At 35.8% G+C, this 23,001-nt stretch overlaps 1 protein-coding gene across 1 annotated transcript; it reads right to left on the bottom strand.

Moving 5' to 3' along the window:
• Nucleotides 1-8,670: 8,670 nt before the first annotated feature.
• LOC113201118 (interferon-inducible GTPase 1) lies at nucleotides 8,671-22,698 on the bottom strand. The gene is made up of 2 exons (XM_026414657.2): nucleotides 22,599-22,698; nucleotides 8,671-9,723 (listed from the first exon to the last, which is right to left on the bottom strand). Exon 2 carries the CDS (start codon nucleotides 9,700-9,702, stop codon nucleotides 8,785-8,787), a length of 918 nt encoding a protein of 305 aa, XP_026270442.2. The 5' UTR covers nucleotides 9,703-9,723; nucleotides 22,599-22,698; the 3' UTR covers nucleotides 8,671-8,784.
• Between the last annotated feature and the right edge of the window lie 303 nt (nucleotides 22,699-23,001).

Raw genomic sequence — 23,001 nt, 5'->3', positions numbered from 1 at the left:
AGGTAGATCTTTCCATCTTCTAAGGTCTTGTTTGATTTCTCTCTTTAGGGTTCTGTAGTTTTCATTGTATAGATCTTTCACCTCTTTTGTTAAGTTGATTCCCAAGTATCTTTTTTTTTGAGGCTATTGTGAGTGGGGTAGTTCTCCTCATTTCCTTCTCAGAGGCTTTGTCACTGATATACAGAAATGCCTTTGATTTATGGGTGTTGATTTTATATCCTGTTATTTTGTTGAATTCATTTACTAGTTCTTGAAATTTTGTGGTGGGGTTTTTTGGGTCTTCTAGGTGTAGAATCATATCATCAGCAAATACTGCTAATTTAAGTTCCTCTTTTCCTATATATATCCCATTGATTTCTTTCATCTGTCTAATTGCTCTGGCCAGTGTTTCATGAACTATGTTGAACAGAAGTGGTGAAAGAGGGCATCCCTGTCTTGTTCCAGTTTTTTCTTGCTTAAGTTTTTCTCCATTTAAAATGATGTTGGTCTGAGGCTTAGCATAGATAGCTTTTATGATGTTGAGATATGTTCCCGTTATCCCTAGTTTTTCTAGTGTTTTGAACATAAAGAGGTGCTGTATTTTGTCAAATGCTTTTACTGAGTCTATTGAGATGATCATATGATTCTTTAAGTCTATTGATGTGTTGAATTACATTTATTGATTTCCATATGTTGAACCAACCTTGCATCCCTGGGATGAATCCCACTTGATCACGGTGCACAATCTTTTTGATATGATTTTGTATTTGATTTGCCAGAATTTTAGTGAGAATTTTTGCATCTATGTTCATTAGAGATATTGGCCTGAAGTTTTCTTTCTTTGATGTGTCTCTGTCTGGTTTTGGATCAGGGTGATATTGGTCTCATAGAATGATTTTGGAATTACTGTCTCTTTTTCTATTTCCTGAAATAAACTGAAGAGTATTGGTAATAGTTCTTCTTTAAAGCATTTGTAGAACTCGGCTGTGTATCCATCCAGTCCTGGACTTTTCTTGGTTGGTAAGCTTTTCATGGCTTCTTCTATTTTCTCACTTAATATTGATGTGTTTAAATTGTGTATATCTTCCTGACTCAATCTGGGCAAATCATATGACTTAAGAAATTTGTCAGTGTCTTCAATGTCTTGTATTTTATTGGAGTATAGGATTTCAAAATAATTTCTAATTATCCTCTGTATTTCTGTAGTGTCTGTTGTGATATTACCTTTTCCATCATGTATGCCAGTTATTTGAGTTCTCTCTCTCCTTCTTTTTGTTAGCATGGCTAGGGGTCTGTCAATTTCATTTATTTTTTCAAAGAACTAACTTTTAGTTTTGTCAATTTTTTCAATTGTTTCTTTTGTTTTGATTTCTTTGATTTCAGCTCTGATTTTAATTAGTTCTTGCCTTCTACTGCTTTTGCTGCTGATTTGTTCTTCTTTTTCTAGAGCTTTGAGATGTAGTGTGAGGTCATTTATTTGTTGACTTTTGCTTCTTTTAAGATGTGAACTCCATGCAATGAATTTTCTTCTTAGTACTGCCTTCATAGTGTCCCAGAGATTTCCATATGTTGTGTCTATGTTCTCAGTTACCTCTAAGAATTTTTTAATCTCCTCCTGGATGTCTTCTGTGACCCATTGTTCATTCAGTAGCATACTGTATAGTCTCCAGGTGATGGAGAAATTTTTATTTTGTCATTGATTTCCAATTTCATTCCATTGTGACTGATAAAATGCATGGTAGTATCTCTACTTTTTTGTATTTGCTAAGAGTTGCTTTGTGGTGTAGTATAGGGTCTATTTTAGAGAAGGATCCATGTGCTGCTGAGAAGAGAGTGTATCTGCTTGATGCAGGTTGAAATATTGTATATATGTCAGTTAAGTCTAAGTTATTGATTGTGTTATTGAGTCCTATAGTTTCTTTCTTCTCCGTTTGATTGGAAGATCTATCCAGTGGAGAGAGAGGTGTGTTAAAGTCACCCAAGATTATTGTGTTGTGGTTAATTTGATTCTTGAAATTGAGAAGAGTTTGTTTGATGAGTGTAGCTGCACCATTGTTTTGGGCATATATATTTATGATTGTTATGTCTTGTTGGTGTATGGTTCCCTTGAGCAGTATGTAATGTCCGTCTTTATTCCTTTTGATTAACCTTGGCTTGAAGTCTACTTTATTTGATATGAGTATGGAAACCCCTGCTTGCTTCCACAGTCCATGTGAGTTGTATGACTTTTCCCAAGCTTTCACCTTCAGGTCTGTGTATGTCTTTTCCTATCAGATGAGTCTCCTGGAGGTAGCATATTGTTGGATCTTGTTTTAATCCAATCTGCTAGCCTATGTCCTTTGATTGGTGAGTTTAAGCCAGTAACATTTAGGGTTACTATTGATGCCTGGTTTGTATTTCCAGCCATAGTTGTTTATTTTGGTTATTTTACTTGAATTGGTTTTCCTCTTTGATTAGTTTTTCCTTAGTGTACTACCTCCCTCTGCTGATTTTCATTGCTGTTTTTCATTTCCTCTCCATGAAATATCTTGCCAACGATGTTTTGTAGTGCCAGTTTTATAGATATAAACTCTTTTAACTTTTGCTTACTGTGGAAGGTTTTTATTCTATCTTCAAATATAAAGCTTAATTTGGCTAGATACAAGATTCTTGGTTGGCACCCATTATCTTTCAGAGCTTGAAATATGTTGTTCCAGGATCTTCTAGCTTTCAGGGTCTATGTTGAAAAATCTGCCTTTATCCTAATTGGTTTTCCCCTATATGTAATCTGATTCCTTTCTCTTGTGGCTTTTAAAATTCTCTCTTTATTCTGTATGTTGGGTATTTTCATTATAATGTGCCTTGGTATGGGTCTGTTGTTATTTTGTACATTCAGCATACTGTAGGCTTCTTGAATTTGGATTTCTAATTCATTCTTCATGTTTTCAAAGTTTTCTGATATTATTTCAGTGAATAGATTGTTCATTCCTTGGGTTTGGACCTCTATGCCTCCCTCTATCCAAATAACTCTGAAATTTGGTCTTTTAATGCTATCCCATATTTCTTGAATATTCTGCTCATGGTTTCTTATCATTTTTTGCTGTGTGGTCTATGTTCTTTTCAAGATGATTTATTTGATCTTCATTGTCTGATGTCCTATCTTCTAAGTGGTCTATTCTGTTGTTGATGCTTTCATTTGAGATTTTAATTTGGTTTATTATTTCTTTCATTTCAAGGATTTCTGTTGGTTTGTTTGTTTTTAGAACCTCTATCTCCCTGTTGAGGTGATCTTTTGCTTCTTGAATTTTTTAATGTAGCTCATTGTGGAAGTGATCTTTCACTGCCTTTATTTGTTCTCTTATGTCTTCTTTGAGATCCCAAAACATTTTAACCATGTATATCCTGAAATCTTTCTCTGTGCTTTTTTCTGTTCTAGCTGCCAATCCTTCTAATGATGTGTTGTTTTGGTTTGTTTGTGGTACTTGCTTCCCTTGTCTTTTCATGTTCCTCATGTGCCTTTCTTTCCAGCTCTGTGGATCTGGTTTGTTATTGTTTTTACCCTATAGATTTGTAGTGCTCTTGTAGGGATCTTAGATTTCTCCTTTGTGGGGAAAGACAATGTTAATAGATCCCAATATCAACAATACATCATCTATGAACAAATTGTTGTTATTAAGACATTTACAGTTTAGTTTCAATGTCCAGAAATGTTTGATTCAATTATTTAAAATGTAGTCAGTTGTTTTATAAAAATGCTTCAGTTTCTGGTGGTGGACAATGAACTGCTGGTCAAGTATAGGGCCATAAGATGCTCAAATAGTGATCTGATCTGATCTGATAGCCACACCCACCAAAAATGATGAGGAAGCTTTTCCAAGATGGAGTTGGTCTGCTTCCATCACGGGTGTCTGGTGAGGTGGTGTGTTGTTGGCGATGGCCTTGTGCTGTGAATAGGCAGCATCTGAGTGACATGTATGGGAACAGAGCCCCAAACTGAATGTTTTTAAATAATCAAAACCAATTTTCAATCTAAACTGGTTTTCTTTCTTCTTTTTTTTCAGTATCTTATATATTCTGGATTTTAATTCCTTGTCAGTATAATAATTTCCAAATGTTTTCTCCCCTTCTCCTCTCCTGATTGTGTTCTCTGCTGCAAAGAAGCTTCTTGGTTTTAATTTCGTTTCACTGTCTATGCTTTTCGGTTATTACTCAAAAAAAAAAATCATTGCCTATACTTATGTTCTGAAATGTTTTCCCTGTGTTTTATTTTAGTAGTTTCATGGTTTCAGGTCTTATATTTAGGTCTTTGATTCATTTTGAGGTTATTTTTATATGATGCGATAGGGTCAAGTTTCATCGTTGCCTATCACTATCCAATTTTCCCAGTACCACTTATTGAAGAGGCTGTCCTCTCTGCCATGTATGTTTTTGGTTTCTTTGCTGAGAATGGCTGTTGATGTGTGGATTTATTCCTGATGTCTATTGTGTTTCACTGGTCTTGTTTCACTTTTTATTCCAATACCATGATGTCTTGGTTACTATCATCCTTTAGTATATCCTAACATTGGATATTGTTCTTCTGCTTTGTTCTCTTTGCTCAAGATTACTTTGGCTGTTTGGGGTCTTTTGTGCTACCATACGAATTTTAGGATTTTTTTTCTAGTTTTATGGAAAATGTAATTGATATTTTGGTGTGGATTCTACTGAACCTGTAAATATATTTGTGTAATGTAGATTTTTTTTTAACAACCCTAATTCTTCTGATCCATATTCATAGGTCACATTTTTTCATGTACTTTCTTTGTTGAATATTTTTTAGTTGTAGATAGACACAATATATTTATTTTTATTTATTTATTTTTATGTGGTGCTGGGGATCAAACCCAGGGTCTCATGCATGAGAGGCAAGCACTCTACCACTGAGCTACAACCCCAGCCCTCACATACTTTTTCAACTTTTTTCATTGGTGTTTTGTAATTCATCATAGAGGTAATTCATTTTTCTTCATTTTTCTTCTTCTATTTTTTTTTCTCCTGCTTTCCCCTGTTACTGGGAATTGAACCCAGGGGTACTTTGCCACTGAGCTACATTTCCAGCCCACTTTTATTTTTTATTTGAGTCAGGGTCTCATGAAGTTGCTATCATCCTGGTCAGCCTCCTAAATCACTGGGTTTACAGGCATGCAACACCATGTCCAGTTGTCATTCACTTCTTTAAGTTTATTCCTAGGTACTTTTTTTTACAACTATTGTGAGTAAATTTTTTGTGATTTCTTTCTCAGCAAGTTCATTATTGGTGTTCAAAATGTAATTGATTTTTGTGTGTCAATTCATATCCTGAAACTTTGCTGACTTACTTTATCACTTCTAACAGTATTTGAAGGAGTGTGTAGGTTTCTTTATACATACAATTATGTTGTCTGTGAACAAAATCAAATTGACTTTGTCCCTGCTTATTTGTAGGCTTCTTATTTGCTTCTCTTGCCTAATTGTTCTAGGTAAGACTTCAAGTACTATATTAAATAGAAATTATAAAAGTGGTTATCTCTGTCTTGTTACAGATAGTAGAGAAAATGATCTCAGCTTTTCCTTTATTTGGTGTGCTGCTGGCTGTGGTATTGTTGTTCATATTCTTTGCTATGTTCCAGTATGCTTCTTATATACCTGAATTGTTCAGAATTTTTTGTTACAAAGATATATTGAATTTTATCAAATAATTTTTATGCTTCTAAGAGATAATCATCTGACTTTTGTCCTTCGTTCTGCTGGTGTGATATGTATTGTGTTTATTGTTTGATTTTTCTATGTTGAACCATTCATACATCTCCAGGACAAATCCTGCTTGATTGTGGTGAATGATCTTTTTAATATCCTGTTGGATTCTTTTGCTAGTAGTATTTTGTTGATCATTTTTGCATATTCATCACAGATACTATTCAATAGCTTTCTTTTTGTTTTTGTGTCCCAATTTTAATAACAAGGTAATTCTGGCCTCATACAATGAATTTGGAAGAGCACTTTGCCTTTCAGTTATTTATAATAATTTGAGAAGAACTGGTACTTGTTCTTAAAGTTTAGTTGAATCTGCAGTGAAGCCATATGGTCCTGGACTTCTCTTCTTTTTTCTTTTTTTTTTTTTTGTAAATATTTTTTAGTTGTAGTTGAACACAATACCTCCATTTTGTTTATTTATTTTTATGTTGTGCTGAGGATCACACCCAGTGCCTCACACATGCCAGGCAAGTGCTCTGCCACTGAGCCACAGCCCCAGATCCCTGGACTTTTTTTCGATTCGAAACTTTTTATTATTGATTCAATACCATTGTTATTGGTCTACTCAGTGATTTTCTATGTCTTCAGGATTCAGTGTTTGTAGTTTATATGTGTTTTTAAATCCATCTATTTCTTCTAGTTTTCTAATTTGTTAGCATATAGTTTTTCAAAATAGTCCTGAATGATCCTTTGCATTTCTGTGCTATCAGTTGTAATTTCTCCTTCTTCATCTATGATTTTATTTATTTGGATATTCTTTCTTTCTTTATTAATCTAACGATAAAGATTTGTTGATTTTGTTTGTCTATTCCAATCAAAAACACAGTCCTTCACTTTATTGATCTTTCGCATTTTTATTAGTCTCTATTTCATTTATTTCTGCTTTGATATTTGTAATTTCTCTCTTCTATGTTGCGGTTTAGTTTGTTCTTGTTTTTCTAGTTTCTGGAGGTTTATGTTAGGTTATTTCTTTGAAGTCTCTTTTTATGTAAGCACATATTGTTATAAAACTCTCCTAGTGCTGATTTTGCTGTATCTTCTGAGGTTTAGTGTGTGGTGTTGCCATTTTATTTGTTTCTAGAAATTTATAAATCTTCCTTTTTCAATGACCCATTGTTGATTTGATATTATGTTGTTTAGCCTTCATGAATTAGTACAAAAAATTCTTTCATTATTGATTTCTAGTTTTACTCATTTGTGGTCAAAGAAGATATATTAAGTTGCCGAGATTTAGTTTGTGGCTTAATGGTCTGTCTTAGAAAGTGCTCCATATGCAGACAAGAGGGATGTATATTTTTTAACTGTTAGATGAAATATTCTGTAAATGTTTTGTTGTCAGTCCATTTGTTAATAGTATAGTTTAACTCTCATTCTTTTGATGAATCATTGTTTATATGGCCTGTTCATTAGTGAAAGAGGGGTCTTGAAATCCTCAGCTGTTATTATATTGCAGCCTATCTCTCCTTTAGCTCCAATGTTTGCCTTATGAACTTGGATGCTCTGGCATTAGATGCATATATATACATTTACAATTATTATATCCTCTTGATGTATTGATCCTTTGATCATTCTATAGTGCCCTTTCTCTCTTTTTACACTTTTTTCTTTGTCTATCTTATCTAAATATGGGTACTCCTGCTTGGTTCTGTTTCTGTTTTGTGGGATATCTTTCTCCACTCCTTAATTTTTAGTTTGTATATGTCTTTGTGAGTAAAGTGAGTTTCTTTGGGGCAGCATATTGTTGGGTCTTTTGTTTTAATTCATCCTGCCATTCCATAAGTTTTAATTGGGGACCTTAATCTGTTCATATGCAGGGTTACTATTGATATGTAAAGACTTATTCCTGTCATTTATCATTTTTATTCTTCTTATTTGCATATCCTTTGTCCTTTTCTTCTTAGTGTTATCTTTGTGGTTTGTGGTTTTGTGTATTGAAAAGCTTTGATTCTCTTGTCTGCTTTTGTGTTTTCTCTTTTGTGTGCCTGCTCTTTTGTATTGTTTTATCTTTTATCTTTATCTACTGAGAAATTTACTGTCCATCTAGTGGGGGGCGTTCCCTTAAATGTGACTTGGCACTTTACTCTTACTGTTTTTGTAATTCCTTTTTTGTCTTGGGTTTTTGAGAAAGTTTTAGTATATATGCTCAGATAAGACCATTTTTGGTCAACTCTATTTTGTGTCCTTTGAACTTCCTGGCCCTGGATATCCTTGTCTTTCCTGTGTTTTAATACTTTTTGTGTGACATCATTGCATAGGATTTTTATGCCTTTTTCCTTCCCTTGGCCTTCTATAATCCTCAAAATTCAGATATTTGGCCTTTTCATAGTGTTCCATAAGTCTTAGAGGCTTTCTTCATTTCTAAGCATATTTATTTTCTTTTTCCCTTTGTCTGATCAAGTAATTTCAGAAGACTTGTTTTCAAGTTCAGAAATACTTTCTTCCACTCCATTTAGTCCTGTTGTTGAGGCTCTTGATTATGTTTTCTTTTATTTGCCTTATTGAGTTTTTTACTTTCCAGATTTTTGGGTTTCTTTATGATCTCTATCTCCTTTTAAAATTTCTCATTTATAACATAAATTGTGTTCCTGATTGTGTAATTCTCTTGATTCTCATTGAACTTCCTTAGGATTGTTCTTTTCAATTCTTTTTCAGGAATTTTGTCCATTTCCTTTTCTTTGGGGCCTGTTGCTAGAGTATTATTATGTTCCATTTCACCTGATATTTCATAATTTTGTGTCCCTACTTTGATATTTGTTTATCTCATAGATCAGTTGTTTCTGCTTGTAAAAGGCCCTGGGTTCTACTCCTAGTAATGCAAAAAAAAAAAAAAAAAAGTCATAGTCTAATGTAAAGACCAGAGCAAGAACACACCCACACACCCATTAGTTGAACAGAACATCTTCAAATATTTCAAAAGTATTTTTGGATATTTTCAACAAATTTTGGAATTGTTCCAAAGGAACATGCAAATTCTCAGCCACAATCTGCAAGGATGCATCATCCCAAACCAAAAGGTCTCAATAGTAGTTGAAGCCTGCCTTCAGCTTCTCCACATCATTTGTCACTGGTGATGCCCTCCACAGGCAAGGTGGCCAATATTTTAGACTTCAATTCTTCTAGCCAGGTAAACTGCTTCAGAAAACACCGGTTTCTTAAAATAGCCCTATCAATAATCTTAAGCAGGGAAAGCATAAAATCACGGTGCTTTTGAACAAGCAGATCCTTTAGTAGCTTGTCTTTCAAGATCGGGAAATCATACTTAGAAGGATCACAGTTGGATATCAAAAATATTTGTGGTTTATCAATGTTATTACTCTTAAAATTAATCACACAGTCCTCTCGGATCTGCTGCAGGACTTTTTCTCTGTCAAAGGTAGTTGGCTTAGATATCTGTGCATTTTTTAAATCGCAGTCTACCTTGGTTCTCACAAAGTAAAAATCCTTCTTCTTAATTTTGATTGTCTTGACCAGGTCCAAATCATTTTTCTTGAAGCGTGTAGCAGAAACAATAATGAAGAAGTCATACTCCCTAAATTTTACATTCTCCAGATAATGTTTTGGCTGGAACTTCGTGATTCCAATCCCAGGAAGGTCCCAGATTATCACATTGGGAAAATCTGGGTGTATGTATGGAGTTCTCTTCATGGTCATCTCCACCACCCCAATAAGAGCTGCATCTTTTTCTTCATGACCAATCCCTCTCAGGGCATTGATGAAACTTGACTTCCCTGCCCCACACTCCCCTGTTACAGCAATGTTGAGTTGGGCATTACTATTTTTTTCCACTACACTGTTGATTGCAAAGGTTGCCTCCTCAATGTTTCCTTTTTTCAGTTGCAACTCTATCAAACTGATGGTTTCCTGAGAAATGATTTTGTTTTCTACCTCCAAGTTCTTCAAATGTGCAGTAAAGCTGGAGGCCAAATCATGGTGCTGATCATGAGCAGGAGTACCAGAGAACTGTTGACCCATGACTGTGTACAAGTAAAGTAACTGAAAGAAAGAGGAAAGTTGAAAGGGTTACTATGCCAGAAGAATGTCTTTGAGCTTTGGTCTTACCCAAAGTGCTGCAGACTTTGCCATTTCTCTCAATTATGCCCTGAAACAGATCAATTTTTCATATCTTTCTGTTTTTTTCTTATTTGAACTCTTTACTATGGAAATATTTAAACTTAAAGTTAAGAAATATAATACCAAAAAAACTGCAAGTGTCTTTTAGAATCAATTTGCCAAAACATGGCTAATCATCATTCATCTAATCCTACTAGAGGATGCAACCTAATCCAAGACATCACATCATTCCATGCATAAATACTTCAGTACATTTCTTCAAACTATAAAGAATTTTGATTATCAAATTTCATAACATTACCACACATTACCACATAATCATCATCAGAACACAACCAGTTTCAAATTCCTCAATAACCATGTAGAATTTTTTTAGTGTTTATTGTTTTACACCATTGACTTAAAATGTCAGTAAAGGCCAGATGCTATATTGGGTTGATATAATTGTAAAGTTGCATTGGTTTACTTTTCATGGGTCCTTTTCTTGTCTTTGTTCATGAATCATTATTAACTTGCAATAATATGAGGCTTCTTCATCCTTCAGGTCCAAGTTTAAGCCCATTAACTCAATGTTTCAGCATTTTGAGCTTTTATTTTAGTACCCTGTTTTCTTTTAAATGTCTTATTTTATAAAAGTAATTTAATTGTACAAAGTCTTTTTGGAAAATTAGAATTTGGGAAGAGCTTCAGAAAAACTCACAAACTGCTATACTTTCTAACTTAATGATATGAAGGTCATTTCTTTCAACAAGTTTATTGAGATACCACTTGCATATAACAACTACATGTTAAGTTGTACAGCTTCATGTTCTGATATATGAATACATGATGACCTGATAATCACAGTCCACCTAGCACAGCCATCACCTCTATGTTGTTACCATTTGTGAGTGTGCCTCTATGTGTGTATTTTTTGTGTTATTGTTTTGTGTAGAAAGAATGCCTAGTATCTTAGCAAATTTCATGTGTACAATACAGTATTTTTATTATCATAATCACGCTGTACATTAGATCTCCAGAACTTTGTTCATCTTGTGTAACTAAAACTGTGTATCCTTTGCCCAACATTTTCCTTCCTCCCAGCTCCTGGCAACCATTCTCTGCTTCTATGTGTTTGACTACTCAAGATTCCACATGTAAGTGAGATCAGGAAGATCATTTTCTATGTGGTTAGCAGAACAGACCAGAGCTTCTAATGTGACCTTTGTGACTTTTGCATTACTGAACTAACACTAAAGCCTCTTGATATTGCTCAGTATGCATTTTTAAAAAGTATTTAAGGAACATATAGTTCCAGAGGTTCATAATATTTTGCAAGAGCCAAAGCGAATCTTATATATGTGGTTGGGACTAAGCCATCTCAATTAACTATGCCCAAGCAAACTTCCTGCTAAAATGAGGCCACAGGAAAGGACAGAGAGAGTGAACCATTGGAATCCATTGGTAATTCATCAACTGCTTTTGAGAACAGAGCCATTGTAAGAAGTCTTAACCTGCTTGTCATTACAAAAAGACACAGATTTTGGAAACTGGTCCTAAAGGTCACCAGCATTGATTTCAAACATCAGAGTTAAGACCCGTGCACAAATATAAAATAATATTTTGGGAAGGAAGAATGGAGAAAATTGTGAAGCAAGAGTAAAACATCTAAATATACTCTCCTTGTCCACTGCAGATCAAATGTTTAGGCAGGGAAGTACAATTTACTCAGTACTTTGATACATTGATTTATGGATATGTATCAGACTTCTGTTTAAACACACAAATAGAAACACAAACGGTATAATGGCCAAAAATAATATTTGGATTGGGGAAAAGAAACTTAATAGAAGAGGCTTAAAGGATATGTATAAAATAAAAAATAAATTTCTTCCTAGTTTGTAGCCTGTTGCATCTAACTTGTTCAACAAACTGGCAATCTTTCTTTGAGATATTTTCCTGAGGAAAAACCCTACCTATTGAAATTTTGAATGGTGAAAGAAGATTGTGCTTAGTTATTTGCCTGGATCACATCTCCTGACTTGAGGAGAGCAAAACAAGCATTTCTTGACAACATCTTTCTTGACATACTGATACAGATTCTTTGTCCCTTGACAGAAGAAAAACAGGAAGAGATGAGCACTTATTGTTTTCTCGAATTGGCAAACAGGTTTAATTAAGCCAGTTCTGGTACGTTTCAATTCTGATTATTGCTTGGACTTAGTGAACGCTCTGGGAAGAAGCAGTACAAGAAAGATATAGGCATTATTTACAATTTTTAACAAATGAAGCAAATATAAAACTCTTAGTCTCTTGGAATTCTAGTCTCACCTCTTTGGCTTTAGAAAGAAGCAAAGTCACCCAAGTGTTAAAAGGTATTTCAACTTCAAGGAAACTTTACACATATGGTGATGAGGAGGTAATCACAAGACTTGGGTTCAGCTCCCCAGAAAAATTTATTCCATGGGCTTAGAATTCATTCTCAGGCACAGTGAGAATTGGGGTTCCTCCTGGTGTGTTGTTAGAAAATGGGAGAAAGATGGGAGAAAGGCTCTTTTGAAACACTGAGGGTGAGAATGAGATTACAAATCTCCACAGTTTCAAATTTCTCTTCAGTGAATGTCTTTATGGAATGGTCTTCCAGTTCCTCTTCCTCCAAATAAGCATGGAAACGTGAGGGTAGAAGTAGACCTGGATCCCTAATAGGAAGATGAGTTTACATTTGTGAATTGATATGTTAAAATTGAACATAATTTCTGGGACTATCTGTGACATTTTGATACATGTACAAACTATGAAATGACCAAGTCAAGGTAAGCATATCTATCTCCTCAAACATTTGTCATTTCTTTGTGAGTAAAGCATTACAAATGCTTTTTGCATTATATGGTACACTAACACTATTTGTCCTGATTGTGCAATAGAACACCAGAAATTATCATTCCCATCTAACTTTAAAGTACTACTTGACCAACCTGCTGGAAGCAGTCCAACTCCATCTTCAAAAACCTTCTTCAACATTTTTTGTGGGTGTGGCTATCAGATCAAAACACCATTTGAGCAGCATATCATCCTACACTTGACCCCATTGTCCACCGCCAGAACCTATAAACATTTTTAGGAACTACTGATTATATTTTAAATAATAATTGAATCAAACATTTATGGACATTGAAACTAAACTGTAAATGTCTTAATAACAACAATTTGTTCATAGATGATGTATTGTTGATATTGGGATCTATTAACATTGTCTTTCCCCACAAAGGAGAAATCTAAGATCCTACAAGAGCACTAAAAATCTATAGGGTAAAAACAATAACAAACCAGATCCACAGAGCTGGAAAGGAAGAAACATGAGCAACATGAAAAGACAAGGGAAGCAAGTACCACAAACAAACCAAAATAACACATCATTAGAAGGATTGGCAGCTAGAACAGAAAAAAGCACAGAGAAAGATTTCAGGATATACATGGTTAAAATGTTTTGGGATCTCAAAGAAGACATAAGAGAACAAATAAAGGCAGTGAAAGATCACTTCCACAATGAGCTACATTAAAAAATTCAAGAAGCAAAAGATCACCTCAACAGGGAGATAGAGGTTCTAAAAACAAACAAACCAACAGAAATCCTTGAAATGAAAGAAATAATAAACCAAATTAGAAACTCAAATGAAAGCATCACCAACAGAATACACCACTTAGAAGATAGGACATCAGACACTGAAGATCAAATAAATCATCTTGAAAAGAACATAGACCACACAGCAAAAATGATAAGAAACCATGAGCAGAACATTCAAGAAATATGGGATAGCATTAAAAGACCAAATTTCAGAGTTATGTGGATAGAGGGAGGCATAGAGGTCCAAACCCAAGGAATGAACAATCTATTCAATGAAATAATATCAGAAAACTTTGAAAACATGAAGAATAAATTAGAAATCCAAATTCAAGAAGCCTACAGTATGCTGAATGTACAAAATAACAACAGACCCATACCAAGGCACATTATAATGAAAATACCCAACATACAGAATAAAGAGAGAATTTTAAAAGCCACAAGAGAAAGGAATCAGATTACATATAGGGGAAAACCAATTAGGATAAAGGCAGATTTTTCAACATAGACCCTGAAAGCTAGAAGATCCTGGAACAACATATTTCAAGCTCTGAAAGATAATGGGTGCCAACCAAGAATCTTGTATCTAGCCAAATTAAGCCTTATATTTGAAGATAGAATAAAAACCTTCCACAGTAAGCAAAAGTTAAAAGAGTTTATATCTATAAAACTGGCACTACAAAACATCGTTGGCAAGATATTTCATGGAGAGGAAATGAAAAGCAGCAATGAAAATCAGCAGAGGGAGGTAGTACACTAAGGAAAAACTAATCAAAGAGGAAAACCAATTCAAGTAAAATAACCAAAATAAACAACTATGGCTGGAAATACAAACCAGGCATCAATAGTAACCCTAAATGTTACTGGCTTAAACTCACCAATCAAAGGACATAGGCTAGCAGATTGGATTAAAACAAGACCCAACAATATGCTACTTCCAGGAGACTCAGATCTGATAGGAAAAGACATACACAGGCCTGAAGGTGAAAGCTTGGGAAAAGTCATACAACTCACATGGACTGTGGAAGCAAGCAGGGGTTTCCATACTCATATCAAAGTAGACTTCAAGCCAAGGTTAATCAAAAGGAATAAAGACGGACATTACATACTGCTCAAGGGAACCATACACCAACAAGACATAACAATCATAAATATATATGCCCCAAACAATGGTGCAGCTACATTCATCAAACTCTTCTCAATTTCAGGAATCAAATTAACCACAACACAATAATCTTGGGTGACTTTAACACACCGCTCTCTCCACTGGACAGAACTTCCAATCAAACGGTGAAGAAAGAAACTATAGGACTCAATAACACAATCAATAACTTAGACTTAACTGACACATATACAATATTTCAGCCTGCATCAAGCAGATACACTCTCTTCTCAGCAGCACATGGATCCTTCTCTAAAATAGACCCTATACTACACCACAAAGCAACTCTTAGCAAATACAAAAAAGTAGAGATACTACCATGCATTTTATCAGTCACAATGGAATGAAATTGGAAATCAATGACAAAATAAAAATTTCTCCATCACCTGGAGACTATACAGTATGCTACTGAATGAACAATGGGTCACAGAAGACATCCAGGAGGAGATTAAAAAATTCTTAGAGGTAACTGAGAACATAGACACAACATATGGAAATCTCTGGGACACTATGAAGGCAGTACTAAGAAGAAAATTCATTGCATGGAGTTCACATCTTAAAAGAAGCAAAAGTCAACAAATAAATGACCTCACACTACATCTCAAAGCTCTAGAAAAAGAAGAACAAATCAGCAGCAAAAGCAGTAGAAGGCAAGAACTAATTAAAATCAGAGCTGAAATCAAAGAAATCAAAACAAAAGAAACAATTGAAAAATTGACAAAACTAAAAGTTGGTTCTTTGAAAAAAATTAATGAAATTGACAGACTCCTAGCCATGCTAACAAAAAGAAGGAGAGAGAGAACTCAAATAACCAGCATACATGATGGAAAAGGTAATATCACAACAGACACTACAGAAATACAGAGGATAATTAGAAGTTATTTTGAAATCTTATACTCCAATAAAATACAAGACATTGAAGACATTGATAAATTTCTTAAGTCATAGGATTTGCCCAGATTTAGTCAGGAAGATATACACAATTTAAACACATCAATATTAAGTGAGGAAATAGAAGAAGCCATGAAAAGCTTACCAACCAAGAAAAGTCCAGGACTGCATGGATACACAGCCGAGTTCTACAAATCCTTAAAAGAAGAACTATTACCAATACTCTTCAGTTTATTTCAGGAAATAGAAAAAGAGACAGTAATTCCAAAATCATTCTATGAGACCAATATCACCCTGATCCAAAACCAGACAGAGACACATCAAAGAAAGAAAACTTCAGGCCAATATCTCTAATGAACATAGATGCAAAAATTCTCACTAAAATTCTGGCAAATCAAATACAAAATCATATCAAAAAGATTGTGCACCATGATCAAGTGGGATTCATCCCAGGGATGCAAGTTTGGTTCAACATATGGAAATCAATAAATGTAATTCAACACATGAATAGACTTAAAGAATCATATGATCATCTCAATAGACTCAGTAAAAGTATTTGACAAAATACAGCACCCCTTTATGTTCAAAACACTAGAAAAACTAGGGATAATGGGAACATATCTCAACATCATAAAAGCTATCTATACTAAGCCTCAGGCCAATATCATTGTAAAAGGAGAAAAACTGAAGCAAGAAAAAACTGAAATAAGACAGGGATGCCCTCTTTCACCACTTATGTTCAACATAGTTCATGAAACACTGGCCAGAGCTGTGGTGAGCCGTTTCTGTGAACTGTGGCCGCCATTACAAGATGGCGCTGGTTTCCCCTGTAGTCTGTGACAAACAACTCCTTATCAGAATGAGTTGGCACGCTGTGACTTGGCACCCTATGAGAAAAGTCCACGTGGCAGTTGTGCATTGGGGCTTTATCTGCTTTATTAAGGCTGGGGCACACGGGAGTAGTAGTAGTGGCAGTAGGAGTAGCAGTAGAAGTAGTGGCAGTAGGAGTAGCAGTAGAAGAAGTAGTAGGAGTAGCAGTAGAAGCTAAAAGACATGTCAAAACAAAGGCCTGAATAAACTGCTGAAAGAAGAAAAGGTATCAAGGACCTGAATAAACTGCTGAAAGAAGATTCCTGAGTTGCGTCTTCCTTGCGGGCAAGGGGTCGCGACACAGAGCAATTAGACAGATGAAAGAAATCAATGGGATATATATAGGAAAAGAAGAACTTAAATTAGCACTATTTGCTGATGATATGATTCTACACCTAGAAGACCCAAAAAACCTCACCACAAAATTTCAAGAACTAGTAAATGAATTCAGCAAAATAGCAGGATATAAAATCAACACCCATAAATCAAAGGCATTTCTGTATATCAGTGACAAAGCCTCTGAGAAGGAAATGAGGAGAACTATCCCATTCACAATAGCCTCAAAAAAAGATACTTGGGAATCAACTTAACAAAAGAGGTGAAAGATCTATACAATGAAAACTACAGAACCGTAAAGAGAGAAATCAAACAAGACCTTAGAAGATGGAAAGATCTACCTTGCTCTTGGATAGGCAGAATTAGTATTATCAAAATGACCATACTTCCAAAAGCACTATACAGATTTAATGCAATTCCAATCAAAATCCCAATGGCATTCCTCATAGAAATAGAAAAAGCAATTATAAAGTTCATCTGGAAAAATAAGAGACCCAGAATAGCTAAAGCAATTCTAACCAGGAAGAGTGAAGCAGGTGGCATCACTGCACCAGACCTTGAACTACATTCCAGAGCAATAGGAACAAAAGCAGCATGGTATGGCACCAAAACAGACTGGTAGACCAATGGTACAGAATAGAGGACACAGAGACTAACCCAAAAATTACACTTATCTTATACTAGACAAAGGTGCCAAAAACATGCACTGGAGAAAAGATAGCCTCTTCAACAAATGGTGCTGGGAAAACTGGAAATCCATATGCAACAGAATGAAATTAAGCACCTATCTCTCACCATGCACAAAACTTAATTCAAAATGGATCAAGAACCTAGGAATTAGACCAGAGACTCTGCATCTAATAGAAGAAACAGTAGGCCCTAATCTTCATCATGTGGGAGTAGGCCCCAAATTCCTTAATAAGACTCCTAGAGCACAAGAATTAAAACCAAGAATCAATTCATGAGATGGAGTAAAACTAAAATGTTTCTTCTCAGCAAAAGAAACAATCTGTGAGGTGAACAGAGAGCCGCCATCCTGGGAGCAAACTTTTACCCCTCACACATCAGATAGAGCATTAATCTCTAGGATATATAAAGAACTCAAAAAGTTAAGCACCAAAAAAAAATTAATAATAATAATGCAATCAACAAATGGGCCAAGGATCTGAACAGACACTTCTCAGAAGAGGATATACAATCAATCAACAAATATATGAAAAAAAATGCTCATCATCTCTAGCTATCAGAGAAATGAACGTCAAGACTACTCTAAGCTATCATCTCACTCCAGTCAGAATGGCAGCTATTATGAAGACAAACATCAATAAGTGTTGGAGAGGATGTGGGGGAAAAGGTACACTCAGACATTGCTCCTGGGACTGAAAATTGGTACAGCCAATATGGAAAGCTCTATGGAGATTCCTTGGAAATCTGGGAATGGAACCACCATTTCACCCAGCTATCCCTCTTCTCAGACTATACCCAAAGGACTTAAAAACAGCATACTACAAGAACACAGCCACATCAATGTTTATAGCAGCACAATTCACAATAGCTAAACCGTGGAGCCAACCTAGATGACCTTCACTGGATGAATGGATTAAAAAAATGTGGCATATAGACACGATGGAATTTTACACAGCATTAAAAGAGAACAAAATCATGGCATTTGCAGATACATGATTGTGTTGGAGAAGATAATGCTAAGTGAAGTTAGCCAATCCCCAAAAAACAAATTCCAATTGTTTTCTCTGATATAAGGAGGGTGACTCATAGTGGGGTACAGAGGGGGGAGCATGGGAGGATTAGATGAGTTCTAGATAGGGAAGAGGGGTTGGAGTGAAAGGAAGAGAGCAGGAGATTAGCAATGGCAGTGGAATGTGATGGACATCATTATCCAAAGTACATGTATGAAGACTTGATTTGGGTGTCAACACACTTTATATAGAAACAGATATATGAAAAATTGTGGTATATATGTGTAATAAGAGTTGTAATGCAAAAAAAATCAAAGTACATGTACAAAGGCATGAATTTGTATGAATATACTGTATATACAAAGATATGAAAACTTGTACGCTATATGTGTAATAAGGATTGTAATGCATTCTGCTGTCGTGTATTTTTTAAAAATCAATAAAACTAAAAAAATGACCATGATAGAAGTTTAGATTTTTTTCATATTCCCATTGAAAAATAAAAGGTCAGATCCAAATGCTTTTAAAAGTTTTATAAGAAATTAACATCAGAGGATATAAACTGTAAATGTGTGTGTGTATGTGTCAGTGTGTGTGTGTGTGTGTGTGTGTGTGTGTGTATAGATTTAAAAGAGAGGAAAAAATCTAAGAACAATGCTACTTAATTCATTTTAAATCCGATATAACACTGAGGGTTAAATTGAATAAATAAGAGAAAATAATAGATCATATTGCCTCTAATTTTTTCTGAAAAATCTTTCTAAATAATAGCACTAGCTACCTGAAAGATACATACATACATGTATACATATTATACATACATGTAAGTCCAGTAGAAATATATATATAGTCTACTGATATTAGTGTGACATTTTAGAAAAAGAAGAAAGAAAGATGGTTTTCCAAACAATATTTAGCTAGCTTAGGTTTGGCATCTTTACATTCTCTTCTCCCTAAAACTAAATCTTCTAAGACTTCCCATGTCAGCACATGGACCCCCATCATTAATTAGGGAAACACATTGAAACCCTTCAGTAAATTTTCATCCTCATATTCCCTCTAATCCTCCATTAAATTTCTAAACAACCTTTTTGATTATTTCTCCAAGTTTATTCACTTAGATCATTCATCATAAAGCAGCCACGCGACCTGGTCCACGGCACTATCATTTCCAGCTTGGAATACGTCATTTGACACTTTACTATTTTTTATCCCCTTGTTCTTACCAGCAACATTTATTTTCAAACATAGCCGGAGTTATTCATTAAATGTATAAGTTAGATCATGTCACTCCTCTCCTTAAAGCCACTACAGGGATTCTCACTTCACATACATAGCACACCTGCCATACACACCATAGCTTTGAACTCTGGTACGACATCTGGGCCCCTTGTTTGCTGCATTCCAGCCACCCTGTCTTTCCTGGCCCATGTTTCTATCCCAGGACTTTTGCAGTGATTTACTGTTCCCATTTCCTAGATTGCTCTTCCCTTGTCTGTCCCATGGGTCATTAATCCTTCACCATCCTCTAAGCTCTTTTCAACTTATATGAGGTTGGTTGAATTTTATATTCTTATTGAGATCTGACCTCGCACCTGTCCCCATCATTCATCATTCTTTTTAATATATCCCTTTTCTCCATAACACACATCACCAAATGACTTGATATTTTTATGTACTTACTTAATTACAGTACAATTAAACGTCAGGGTGGCAAGATGTGTTTTTGCTTTGCTCACTCCTCCATCACCAATATCCACAGAAATATGATGACTTACTATTTATGGAATGAATAGACTAAATGAGGAAATCACTAAAATGCTCTCATGAACTGTTAGGCCTATTCTCTGGCTCTAACTGGTCCATGGCCATGAAGTTCCTATGGAGAGTGGGTGCCAGGCTTCTTAGGAGAACCAAACAACATCCTGCTACAAAACATGGCCTCTCCTTAGAATCAACAAGTACCATGCAAATGAGCCAACACATGGACAAAGAGAGTCAGTCCACAGGCACCCCCTCTACCCTCTCTGTTCTAAAGTGGGAAATGGATAAAGCTATACAGGAAATGAAAGCCACAGAACACTTCATTCTGATGGCAGACACAAGGTGCTTGTGTTTCAAAGGAAGGGCTGCCACACACCTGCCCAAAATCAACACTAAATGTTTGCTTAAAAACCAAAATAAGACAAAATGGGGAAAAAGCAGATACATGATATGCAAAACCTCTGTGGATGTTTTGAACCAAATTAAGTTTGGTTGGTGGCATCCACATGCATCTCAATGACTTCTGTGAAATCTCAAATGATGTCTAAAAAAAAAACTTTCCAGTGGCCAGAGGCCCACAAGTACATAAACATCAGGAGAGCATATGTGAAATATTACAAGAGGAAGAATAAGTGCTCACTGGGTCAGCCTTACAGTTAAATTAGGACATTGAGGCCTGGATATTGGAAACATGAATAAACAAGGAAGATGCTCCCTGGGAACTCTTCAATACAGAATGAGAGAACAGATCTTCAGGAGAAGGTACCAGGACACCATGACAGAACCAATGTTAAAGAACATGGTCAAGATAAAGACAGGAATGTGCCTCTGGCAATGGTTCCCTATCAGGATAATCTTGAACCCCTGGAGACACTTGGCAATCTATGTAGAAATCTCTGGTTGTCACAACTGGAAGGTAAAATGGTACTGACATCTCTTGTGCAGAGATCAGGGATGTAGCTTACTGTCCCACAACATACTCTGAAGTACTATCAGGCCCCAGATTTCCATATTGGGATGAGTGGAAATCCTTCCTTTCCTCCTTCAGGGACCTTATAGCATAGCACAGTCCTGGGGTGGGCTGTGCAGGGTTAGTCATGATTTAGGAAGAAATTACTTTCACATTTATGTGAAGTCTGGTCAGGGAACTCCTTAATAGTGGTGCCAATTTTTCTGCTTGAAACCAAGGAAAACACCCAGAAATGTGAAGGAATCTATCCAATCTGTTGGACTGTAGGGGTGGACAGTGATGCAAGGATCTACTGGGAACTGTGCAGACCTCACATGGCCAATCAGGGATTTTCTCCTCATACTAATCCCCAGAGAAGATTGGAAGAAAAGGAGGATAATAAAGAACATGATGAACCGCAGGGACATCAAGCAAGCAGCCTTGCAACATGGCCCCTGAGTGGTGTTTGTGAAGCCCACTGAAAAGTATCCAGTGAGCTCTGCAACTCAGGGGTGGATGGGCCCACAGCCACCCTGAAGGCCATGGGAGCAGTCTCAGAGCATCTAGAAATAGCCAAACTGGAATGGGAAGAATCAGTTGCTGACTCATGAACAAAGCCCCAGGGTGAGGTCATTCTGACTGTTGACCAGAAAGATGGGGATAAAGAGAATAGAATAGAAGAAATGCTAAACCAGCAAGTAACAGAGAAAAAAAAAGAACCATAGCCAGATTCACTAAGGAAGGAAACAAGAATCCTCTGGCATGTCCAGAAAGTCACTAAGAGCACATTGTGTTATGAGTAGACTTCATTATTTTTTCAGTCTTCCTCTCTTTTATCTTCTACCAATTCCCTGTTTCAATGACACTCCATAGTCTGCTTTAAATGTCTTGTCCACTATGAACACAAGGGACAAGGATTTGCACTATCAATCATTTTAAAGGATACATGTCTCAATGACATTATTTTGCCATTTTTTTCCTGACTTGCCTGACTTTTCTTCACAAGAGATCATTAGCTTTCCTACTCTACATTTTAAAAATGAAAGACTCCCTAGTCATAAATGTTCTACAGTTAGTTATAGCAGAGGTGGCATGCAGAGTTGCCCCTGCTCCAAGTCTAGCTTATGCTGCAATGGAAGGAATAAAAAGTGCTGAATTAGAGTTAATCATATAAGAACAGGGAATAAAAGAACTGAGACAGAACCAACCTCACATATTCTGTGGTGATATTCCCTAATATATTCTGACACATACATTTTCAACTATTCTAGAGGGAGGTGCTAGAGACAGAACAAGACTAATGAAAAAAAAACATTTCACCAAGTAAAAAAATATCCAAAACATTTGCTTTAAATTTGCCTGAACTTCAGTGATTAACTATAACTGTTCATTAGCCCATCCTACCTCCCTTCCATCAAGGCTCCTTAGCTTCCAAGTTGAGCATCTCATCCCTCCAGCCCGTGCTCCTAAATGTTTTGATAACCAAAATTTTCTTAGAGAAAAGAAATCTTTTGGGTCGGAAGTCACCTGAATGGCCTTGCTGGATTAGTAGAAAATCCTGTGTCTGGTTGATGGCTTACTGTTGTTTAAGGCTCTGTAGCTCTGATAGGCTCTTCTGAAATCTACCTCTTCTCAGTCTGTGCAAAGTAACACACACAAGGTGGCTGAACAGGGCTTATATACTCACTTGGCTTCTCTCCCTCCTTTCTGTGTGATGCTGACCAATCATAGAGGAATTTGGGGAAGTCCCATTTCTGAATCAACTGTATTTCCCAGAACACAAAAGTGAAACCCAAATTTGTCTTTCCAGGAATTCAGTCAGTTCTGAGAAGAGAAAGTTGAACGGTCTTGAGATCACAAGTAAGCTGTCAGAAATTTAAGGCTTGACAAGAGAGGAGAGCACAGGGAAGCAACTTAATAACAAGGCTAG

Source organism: Urocitellus parryii, chromosome 1 (genome assembly GCF_045843805.1).
Source record: "Urocitellus parryii isolate mUroPar1 chromosome 1, mUroPar1.hap1, whole genome shotgun sequence".
Classification (NCBI taxonomy): domain Eukaryota; kingdom Metazoa; phylum Chordata; class Mammalia; order Rodentia; family Sciuridae; genus Urocitellus; species Urocitellus parryii.
Note: the sequence above shows the minus strand (reverse complement) of the source record. Positions and strands in the feature narration are given on the sequence as shown.

Bases quoted from the DNA above. Each gene is read 5' to 3' on its own strand.
- LOC113201118 (XM_026414657.2), bottom strand. From the start codon at position 9,702: ATGGGTCAACAGTTCTCTGGTACTCCTGCTCATGATCAGCACCATGAT.